The sequence below is a fragment of the Elephantulus edwardii genome, unplaced genomic scaffold (genome assembly GCF_000299155.1).
Source record: "Elephantulus edwardii isolate Elephantulus edwardi_28Jun2011 unplaced genomic scaffold, EleEdw1.0 scaffold00286, whole genome shotgun sequence".
NCBI lineage: Eukaryota > Metazoa > Chordata > Mammalia > Macroscelidea > Macroscelididae > Elephantulus > Elephantulus edwardii.
In genome coordinates this window covers 1,241,036-1,251,654 of record NW_006400036.1, presented here as the reverse complement: position 1 = coordinate 1,251,654, position 10,619 = coordinate 1,241,036, and the positions used below count along the sequence as shown (strand labels likewise).

The window sequence follows — 10,619 nt, the reverse complement described above, 5'->3', positions numbered from 1 at the left end:
GGCTTCGTCTGACATACTTTGGACATGTTGCCAGGAGGGACGGGTCCTTGGAGAGGGACATCATGCTTGGGAGGGTTGAGGGACAGTGCAGGAGGGGAAGACCCTCTCTGAGATGGATTGATTCGGTGACTGGGGTAATCGGGATGGGTGTGTCAGAGGCGGTGCGGTTGGCGTAGGATAGAGCAGGATTTAGGGCTGTTGTGCATAGGGTCTCTATGAGTCGGAAACGACTCGACGGCACATAGCAACAATCTTGAGAGAAAGACCCAGTGATTACATCTCAGTAATTAAGCAACCCTGGACAGCACTGTGGAGCACAGCTCCAGTCTGAGAAATGTGAGGTCCATATGAGTTGGAGCCATCTCAGTACCACTTCTTTTTGTCAATCCTTTGCCAGTTTCAGAGATCCATGGTTGAGTTCAAGGCTTCTCGGTGGGGCATATGAATTTGTTTCTAAAATTGTGTTATTCTGTACATCAGCAAATCTCCTTCCTTCCCCAGTGTCTCACAATAGCCAGTGTGAATACCTGCTTTTCTCCAGAGAAACATACCGTCCAGAGGACTTTGTTGACGTGAAAGAACTTGGCAAGCCTGATGATGCCATTGGAGCTGGGACAGGCCCTGGTCCAGGTGCCACCACTGGCAAAGGCAGAGGACCCCTCACTTGGACTAAATGCTGCTCCTCACTGGGAACTCTCCAACCCTGAAGCTGCCCGGCAACTTTTCAGACGCTTTCAGTACCAGGTGCTGTCTGGGCCCCACGAGACCTTGAGGCAACTTCGGAAGCTCTGTTTCCAGTGGCTGCAGCCAGAAGTTCACAGCAAAGAACAGATCCTGGAGCTCCTCATGTTGGAGCAGTTTCTGACCATCCTGCCCGGGGAGATCCAGATGTGGGTGCGAGCGCAGTGTCCTAATAGTGGAGAGGAGGCTGTGACACTAGTGGAGAGCTTGAAGGGCAATCCCCGGAGACTGTGGCAGTGGGTAAGCAGAGCGTATTGGGACCTAGGGTCCTGTTGGGGTGTCCCATATAGGGCATTGTGTGCCTCTCATGGCCCTGGGTGGTGCAAATGTTTGTACTTGACCACTAACCAAAATGTGGATAGTTGAACCCATCAAGTGACACCATTAGAAGAAAGATCTTGTCTTATACTTTCCGCAGACTATTGCTAAGAAAAACCTAAAAAGCATTTCTGCTCATGGTATTGCTGGAATTAACCCTATTCACAGCTGCTTTTTGTATTTCCCTTTACGTGTTAGTCAACACTCTAGCTATTAGGAATTGAAGATACAATCTCCCATTCCATAATCTTAACACTAGAAGTTTGCATTTGTTTTAAGTTTTAACTGGTACAGACTGTACAATTAAAACCCTGTATTAGAGCTCTTTCTTAAAGGTCTTGCAGGCCTGGTTTAGTGTCAGCAGTTAGGGTCTCATCAATGGCTAGAAATACCTACTGGATAAGAAAATGCAAGTGGCTATCTTTTCCTTAGAACTGTCCTATAATCTGTTTTAGAAGATTCACTTCATGTTTTCAGGAATCCCAAGTCAGCATCCTTCAGTAACTAGTAATAAATGGTCTTTAGATCAGCAGCCAGGTTCTAGGACAGGAAAGCTTACCTGAGGAGGTGGAATCTGCAAGCTGCCAAGTGAGGGAGGCAGAGGCCAGTCTTGAAGTGGTGCCTCAGGAGCTGGGACTTCAGAATTCAGCCTCAGGGCCTGGAGAGCAACTGAGCCATGTCATCAAAGAGGAACCTAACACTGAGCTGGAATTAGGTGAGGGCCAATTCTTATTCCTGGTGGTATTGGGGGCCTCTTGGAGAAAATTAGGCTCTTGGCTATCTGAGTTAAAAGTGTGTTCAGATAGCAGTGTCCATGTTTGGGAACAAGGTTGATGTGCACAAGTCACTCTGTTTAGGAGATTCCATGTTTGCATTTTCAACCACTTTATAGCTGCATTAGAGCATTTGGATTTTGGACTTGAACAAGGAAGGGAGAGAATATGTGGGTGAGGCTTTTTGGGATGTTAGTGGGATTTGGACTTTCTTAGTGATACAAGTAAAAATCTTGAAATTGTGGATTAAAGTATCAGTCTTAATATGCCAAATTGGTTTTGTTTTTGTTTTTTTAAACAATCCCCTCTGAAGAATGACTGAGGAATACTAGATTCTTAAAACGTATGTTTCTCACTTCAGTGATAGCTGCTCCCCAGCTTCTTGCCCAACCTGAGGAAAGGCTCATCAGTGACCAAGATTCTGGAGCATCACTACTCCAAGTGTCTTTTCAGGTGAGCCAGGTTTCTCTGCTCTTCTTGCCTCAGAACCACATTTTTCTTTGTTTGAGATTTAATATGTGGGTTTATTTTTTTGCCCCACATGAAAATTCTATTTCTGATTGGATTTGGAGTTAGAAGCTCTCAAAGAGGACAGCCTCCATCTCTTGGTGATGTGTTCCTGGCAGTTTTCTTTGGCCTCCTTCCTTTTCTTGGCCAAAAGCTTAATATACTGTGCAACCTCTTCCTTGTTCTTTTTAGTATGCTGCTGCTTCAGCGAAATGCACCAGCACTTGTGCTACAGAATATGTGGAGTAACAAGATGCTAAATCTTAGGCGTTTTGGTCCTGGGTTTGCCTTCTTTGTTCAGTGTCTTTCTTATAACATAGCGACAGACCTCATTTTCCTTAGAGAGACTGAAAAGTTTGCGAATTCTGCTGGCTCTTTCGGGCCACAGGTGATGAGGCACAGTAGTATCGGTCAGTCCTGGGATTTCCTTTTCCCTTCTCTTCACAATAGCCAATTTGAGAACACTCAGAGTGGCATCCACAGTGCAATTCCGGAAAGATTTTCGCTTCTTCTCTCCAATTCTCCATGGTCTGTAACAGCCGCAGGCAAACTCAGCCATGGGTAAAGACACCCTACTTCATGGGAAAACCTTGTTTGTTGTTTCTACTACTGATCTGGACAACATATCCCTTCCACTCATCACCAAAAGAGTTAGTAGCAACTTCCTGTGGCCATTCACTTTTCATAAAATGTACATAGTTTGCATTCATCATCCACTTCAGTGAGTTTTTGGCAGCCAGTGGCTGAGAAGGAGATGTTCAGCTTCATTGGTGAAGCAACCGATTGCCCCAGAGGCGCCACGAAGAGCAGCTCTAAACCACTTTTGAGCATTCACCAGTAGTCAGGAGGACTGAATTGAGGGCATTCTCAGAAGTGCAGTGGAGAAGAGGGCCTTGCGTGGATAACAGGAACCATACACATGAAGAGAAACTTGAATTTCAGTATTACTCTCATGTTTTCTCAAGGTAAAATGTTTTTCTAATTGCCATTTAGAATAGGGGGATCCAGACCCTGAACAAAGGTGGAAAAGACTTGTGATGAGACAAATCTTATCTTGAAGCCACAACATTCATAAGAGAGAGAAAAGGAGGAGGAAGCAATTTAGAGAAGGAAGACATTTACTAACACTAAGAACAAAGATTCAGGTCCTGTGCTGAGAACCTCATAGGCCTAGGGCAAAGTGGCTGAGACACAGGTACATCACCAAGGATTGCCTGGCCCACAGATTTTGAAAAGGGACATGGACTGTTCTCCAGAACTGACAGAGAGGAAAACCTTCTTGTAGAGCTAGTGCTTAAATTCGAACTTCTAACTATCTAAAATGGAGGAGGATAAATTTCTGTTCCTTAAAGCCATCCACTGGTCTTTGCTCTGTCAATAATGAGTATTTCCATCACCCCTATATTTCCTTTTGTGCTTTTACCATGCATCTCTCTTTGTCTGCCCTTTCCCTTCCCCTTCTGGTCAACTACTGATCTGTCACCATAGATTAGTTTGCATTTTGTAGGATTTTATATATAATGGAATGATACTGTATGTTCTCTTTGGTCTGAAAGTAATGTGTTTTCCTTGCTTATTTAACTGTTTTATCACTTTCTCACTGTTTTAAAATATTGATTGCAGTGAATCTGAAAGTTATGCCTAGATTTCATTCATTTGGATGTGAGTTTATAGTTCTCAGGAGATTTAAGAAATTTTTTTGGCCTTTATTTGTTCAACTCCTCCTATTTTCCTTACTCCCTCTTGTTTCATATAATCACTGTGAGATGTTGGGAACTATACAGATAAAAACAACACCAATAACTTGATGATTACTTTGAATTAAAAGCACAGTTTTTCATAAAATAGTTAAAAAAGGAGAAGGAATGTGTAAACATTCTTTTCCTCCTGTTCTCGATAAAAATTAAGGTGAGAACTAAGGCTCAGAGAAATTTAACCACTTACTGAATGTCATAGAATCAGAAGGTAGTAGGACTTCCTCTTTGAGTCTGTAATTCTGTATAACTCAAACTCATTGTTGTTGAATCAGGACTGACACTTAGCTGACTCTCCAGCAGGCTTTTGGAAATTAAGAATGGCATAGGGGGAGACTCTCCTACTTTCTCTTGTGGAACTGCCAGTGGATTTGAACCACCAGAGTTGTCAGTTCAATTTCCTACAGAGTAGGCCACCAGAGCTCACTCTACTTCCATTTGTTGTCGTTATGACCTGTCTAGTTGGAACTACCCATAGCTGACTCTCCAGTGGGTTTTCAGTCTGTAAATCACATGGAAAGAAATTGCCCCTTTTCTCTTTTGCCCATTCGCTCAAGATGCCGAAGGGAAAGAAGGCCAAGGGGAAGAAGGTGGCCCCGGCGCCCACCGTGGTCAAGAAGCAGGAGGCCAAGAAGGTGGTGAATCCCCTGTTCGAGAAGAGGCCCAAGAACTTTGGCATCGGGCAGGACATCCAACCCAAAAGGGACCTTACCCGCTTCGTCAAATGGCCCCGCTACATCCGGCTGCAGCGGCAGATGGCGATCCTGTACAAACGGCTCAAGGTGCCACCCGCCATTAACCAGTTCACCCAGGCCTTGGACCGCCAGACAGCTACTCAGCTGCTGAAACTGGCCCACAAGTACAGACCAGAGACCAAGAAGGAGAAGAAAGAGAGGCTGATGGCCCGGGCTGAGAAGAAGGCTGCTGGCAAGGGAGACATCCCCACCAAGAGACCCCCCGTCCTCCGTGCAGGGGTGAACACAGTCACCACCCTGGTGGAGAACAAGAAGGCCCAGCTAGTGGTGATCGCACACGACATGGACCCCATAGAGCTGGTGGTCTTCCTGCCTGCTTTGTGTCGGAAGATGGGTGTTCCCTACTGCATCATCAAGGGCAAGGCCAGGCTGGGCCGCCTCGTCCACCGGAAGACCTGCACCACTGTTGCCTTCACGCAGGTGAACCCGGAAGATAAAGGCGCTCTGGCCAAGTTGGTAGAAGCCATCAGAACCAATTACAATGACAGATACGATGAGATCCGCCGCCACTGGGGAGGCAATGTCCTGGGGCCCAAGTCAGTGGCCCGCATCGCCAAGCTGGAGAAGGCCAAGGCCAAGGAACTCGCCACCAAACTGGGCTGATGTACACACTGACTCTTCTGTACATAAGAATAAACTTATGGAAAAAAAAAAAAAAGAAATTGCCCGTCTTTCTCCTACAGAGAAACTAGTAGTTTTGAACTGCTTGCCTTTGGGTTGGCAGTGAAATTCCTTACCACTAAGACACCATAAAACTTTCCTTTTAGAGGATATGTGAGGCTATCATATTTATGACAACCCATCCATTGGATAAGTCTTACACCCTAAACTTGGAATTCTTGAGAGATCACAGAGATGTGTTGCCCTTTCTTTGAATACCCCAGTCTTGTCTCTGGATGGGGCTTAAACACAGTCAACTTCAGTGTTGATTATTCCCCTTATTTGGCACATTTGCACTGCCAACAAATTCCTTCTCATTTGTTTTCTCCCCTGAATTTCTAGATTTCACTTAAATATTGGGAATGTGACATTCTTACATTAAATTATTTAAAGAGTGAAAAAATAATGTTGGGGGGGAATAAAACTTAAATGATTTCAACTCTGAACAAGAAGTACAACAATAGGAACTGTAGTTTTGTTCTTGGCATCTTCTACCATTAATCTCTCTCCCAGGGCTTCTCAGATCTTTTGACGCTTAGGCTCCTTTGGCACATTCATTCCTTTTCATTTTTCCTCTAGACAGTGTCAATTACCTTCCTTTGGAACCATGTTTAAGGTCATGACATTGTATATTTTCCAGGAGCAGTGGAGGCACTTGGATTCTACTCAGAAGGAGCACTACTGGAACCTAATGCTGGAGAACTATGAGAAAATGGTCTCAGGAGGTGAGGGCATGGCTTACCCAGTGGAAGGAGATGGAAGGACTAAGAATTCTTAGGTGATGTTTATACAAGTACAGGCTGAAGTTCTCAGGGAGTGAAATGGTTGGGAACTAGGGTGAGTGAAAGCTAGCAGGGCTATAGCAAGAACTAGCTTGCATTCAATTCTTAGAGCTCCAGTGGGTGCAGTGCATACAGTAACTACTTTCTTTTCACATCACCCCTATGAAGTGGATATGTCCCATATTGAACATGTCAGATCAAGTTGCTAGCTCTGTCACGTGCCTCCTAAGTCCTGAGTCAGGATGGAACTCAGTGTAGCTGGTTTAGACCAAGTGTTCTTTTACACCAGACTACCCTGCCTCTCCCTGACTGGTGGGTCAGCCATGACACTAGACTAGCCCCATCCTCGCAGCTAATCTACAGACACTTCTATCCACCTTCTCAGACTCTGAGTTTTCTTCTTTACAGCATATTTCCTGGCATCTTGTGAGAACTAGTGTGAAAGGCCCCATGTCCTTCTAAGATGAGTGTTATGTCACAGGATCCAGGACCTTCATGGTGTCCTTCATATTGATTAGGAGGATGCTTTGAAAGACACAGCATGCACTCAGTGTCCTCCCTGCTCACACAGGTTCACAAGCTAAATTTTCTCTGTGCCAGGCACTTCCATTCCCAAACCTGAACCAGCTAATTCAGTAGAGTATGGGGAAGAGTTGGCAGGACTCCCCCTTCATGCCAGTGAGAAGATCCCTGCACCCATCTGCAGAGGTGAGTCAACTTCCATTGGTCCTGAGACATTTCTGGCCTTTCTTATTTAAAGCAGTTGGGCAGCTTTGGTGGTTGTTGTGTGTAAGTTGCTGTATTCAAGTAGTTTCGTACTTGAATACTTAAGAAATTAAAATTTGAAACAATGAAAAATCAGTGTTCAGCTAACCAAGTAGCAAATATTTAAGTTAAAAACACTTTATTACTATTCTTAGATAGTAAACACTCCAAAAGATGGCATCGTTACATAAATTGGCTGACATTAGGTATGTGGAGCTTGAAGCCTTGAATGGTGGGGACCATTTGAACACTCAGCTACAACTGAAAAGTCAGGCATGAGTCCACGAAGCAGTGCCTATGAAAAGCACGTTGATATCTACCTGTGAAGAGCTCAGCCAGTGAAAAGCTTGTGGAGCAGGTTTTATGTCTGTAAAACTTATGTTTACTTTCTGTTGCTTTAAGTTTGACAGAAAGCAGTGGGACCTGATTTGTTTCTCAGAAATTCTTCTCAGCTAAAGAATGGAAAACAGTCCGGAAAGCAGGGCAAATTTATGTTGTGCCTGGCCCTCAGTATGGATGATGGTTATTACCCCTTGTTCATTGATGTCCTCTTGGTGAAAAAAAAAAAACCCAAACTTGTTTTATGATGTTTTTACTTGGTATATAAAGGAAAAAATGGGTACAAAATTTACTTCAGTAGTTCACGTCTTCTTTCTTCTTTTAGGAGACAGGCAGGAGAATTGCCAAGAGAACCTAAACTTTAAAACTTGTTTGCATCAGGAGCCTCCAGATGCCCCTTGTCACATCTCAGAAGAGGCCCCTCCTCAGGGTTCTTTGAGTGCCTTCTTTGATGAGAATGAACAAAGATGCTTTGGAAAAGGAGATAATCTCCTTAAGATACATGGACACCTCCAAGGTGAGGAGACAGGAGAGCACCTTTCTCCTCAGGAGAGAGTTTCTGGGAAACAGCTAGACCAGCATTTGCCTGATGCTCACCCAAGAGACCTGTCTGTGCTATGGCTTGAGCAGAAGCAAGAGACTTCGCATAAGGGCCAGCTGAGACCTTCCACAACCCAGAAATTCCCCACCTGTACAGAGTGTGGGAAAACCTTCTATAGGAATTCTCAGCTTGTGTTTCATCAGAGGGCTCATACTGGAGACACATATATTCAGTGCCCCACATGCAAGAAAGCCTTTCTGCGGAGGTCAGACTTTGTGAAGCATCAGAGAATTCACATAGGAGAGAAGCCTTGCAAGTGTGATCACTGTGGGAAAGGCTTCAGGGACTTGTATGGGTTACGCCGCCATGAGAAAATTCACACAGGAGAGAAACCCTATAAATGTCCTCTTTGTTATAAGAGTTTCAATCACAGGTCCAACTTTAATAGGCACCAGCGGGTCCATACAAGTGAGAAACCCTATAAATGTCCTATCTGAGAAAATTTTCATTAATGTCTCAGGCCTTTTTAGAGACCACCAGGTCCACACACATGAAAAACCCTATAAATGTCCCCTTTGTGAAAATTTAATTCATAAGTCTAGCTTTGTTAGACCTCAGAAGGTCCACATAAACCTTCATGCTGGGGGAAAAATTTCAGCAGGAGCTCACGTTTTGATAGACTTGAGATCCCATTTGGGGTAGAAGTCATCTCCATAGCCACCTGCAGAATTAGATTTCTTCTATTCCCATCTAAATTCATGGATTGAAAATGATAGCCTTAGGGCCATTGCCTCTTCTAAACTCAGCTTGTCTTTCTGGCAATTCTCTTTCGACATACTGTATTAGTCCTTTTTTTATAATCTTCAGCAAGCATCTGATATTATTGAATTGTTCAATGATTTCCGCACTCTGTAGGATAACTAGTAAGATGTATATAAAAGTCCAAAGGGGAAAGGACTAAGGAGACCAACTGTGGAGAGAGGAAATCAATGAGATGACAGAATTTGATGGGCTGAGAGATAGGGTGAAGGAATTAGGAAATATCCAAACATAGACCTGAAAAGATGGGGTAAAAGTGAGTATAGATTAATGGTGATTAATTTTCTAAAACACAATGTATAGAAATTATATAAACACTGTATATGAAGGAATATGTGAAACTATATAAATAAAATACAATGTATACAAATTTTGTATGCAAACAAAAAATAAAGGTATATTTCAAAACAAAATAAAAAATTCCTGTAGTGTTCTCCTACTCTGTTGGCAAAACAGCCTTAAGTCTAGGTTTAAGTTTCACATGAGCACAATCAAATGTTCTCAGATTCTCATTTTTCTTGGAGGGGGTGTGGGGGAGTCAAAGGTTATAATTCCAGATTAATAACAGAAAATAGTCAAGATAGCTCCAGAAATGTGCACACAGGCACCTCAGCCTCAAGTCTCATGCATGGCTCTGAGTGTTTCCAAATTCTCAGTCCTGCCAATATTGGCTCTCCCCTCCAATTGTCCAATGATGTTCTCAGTCCTGCCAGTATTAGCTCCACTCTCCACCATGGCCTCATCTCAAGTCATGTTTCTGGTTTGGTGATGGCTGCTCTTATCCTAATGGTGAGGTTTCTTCTCCAGTGGTAGCAAGAAGTTTTTCTTCATTGGCAGGGAAGATCTGTGTTTCTCACCCTGCCTTGCTTAATTCAATGGTGAGACCAACCAATCCCCTTGAAGAATGTTGACACTGGTCACCAGTCCCCTTGTGGAAATGGTAGATAGCCAATCCTCTTGTGGATAGGCTAGCATTCCCCATTTGGATAGTCCCACCCACTCAAGTGGTTGGGTCAGATTAGGATGGGTAGCTAGTAAAGCTGATTGAGAAACATCATGTCCCGCCCTCTGCTTTTCTAGCTATCACCCTCACATTTAACAATCCAGTTTCCCCTTAAAATCATAACTATTTCATAAAAACATGCAAGCTAGCGACTTAATGCCTTAATTGCATCCATTTTAGATAATTTATGATTTGCCCCTTCCTATCAAACCAATACTCTGAAGAAACAACCATATTCTTTTTTTTTTTTTAAGAATATTCTGTCCCAGTTAAAATGTTTCATATTTGCATCCATAAGCAAAGTCCAGGCAAGAGCTCATGTTGGCAGCCATTAATACTAGCTTATAGCATGGAACATCCTGGTCAACTCATCTCAAGCCATAAATGCGTAAGGTCAAATGAGCATCAGTAGCAAACTCAGGAGCCCACACTTCTTCCTATGTTCCAGACCGATTGGTCCCTTCACTCAGTCCCCAAATAAGGCCAAGTCAGTAAGATGAGGGTTCTTATGACTCCCTGCTTCTCAAAGTCAGCAACCCTTCTGCACTTACCCATGTGCATGCCAGGTCGATAGTGCTGATGGGACATGTCCAAACTCAGCCTGGCTCCGTTGCTGCATGCCTTTTAATTCCACTCTGGTAGATCCAGGTAGTCATGAGTATACTTGCCAGCTTCCTTGAGAAGTTACCCTGCATTAGAAGCCAGAACACTTGTTCTGATTTCAAAAGGTCAAAGTCCTTTGGAAAAGTACACAAAAATCCAAGGAAGAGTATTCAAATGCAAGTCTCCTCAGAATACTGGGTGGGGCTTAATCTTTCTACAGGCCCTCTAATTCTACTGCTTTAAAAAAAGCATTTCTCAG

The 10,619-nt window shown here is 43.6% G+C and overlaps 1 protein-coding gene and 2 pseudogenes across 1 annotated transcript; 2 read left to right on the top strand and 1 right to left on the bottom strand.

Annotated features, from left to right (window-relative positions):
• Positions 1–594: 594 nt before the first annotated feature.
• Positions 595–8,432, top strand: LOC102852071 (zinc finger protein 18-like). Its single transcript, XM_006900517.1, has 6 exons — positions 595–981; positions 1,585–1,774; positions 2,194–2,285; positions 6,149–6,233; positions 6,891–6,998; positions 7,720–8,432. Exons 1-6 carry the CDS (start codon positions 595–597, stop codon positions 8,430–8,432), a joined length of 1,575 nt encoding a protein of 524 aa, XP_006900579.1.
• Positions 2,383–3,107, bottom strand: LOC102866174 (annotated as a pseudogene).
• LOC102866573 lies at positions 4,651–5,451 on the top strand (annotated as a pseudogene).
• Positions 8,433–10,619: the final 2,187 nt, after the last annotated feature.

Excerpts from the sequence above, each read along its gene's own strand:
- LOC102852071 (XM_006900517.1), top strand. The coding sequence starts at position 595 with ATGATGCCATTGGAGCTGGGACAGGCCCTGGTCCAGGTGCCACCACTG. Across the intron at positions 6,234-6,890 it reads TGAGAAAATGGTCTCAGGAG|GCACTTCCATTCCCAAACCT; the intron begins GTGAGGGCATGG and ends TCTCTGTGCCAG. Across the intron at positions 6,999-7,719 it reads CCCTGCACCCATCTGCAGAG|GAGACAGGCAGGAGAATTGC; the intron begins GTGAGTCAACTT and ends TTCTTCTTTTAG.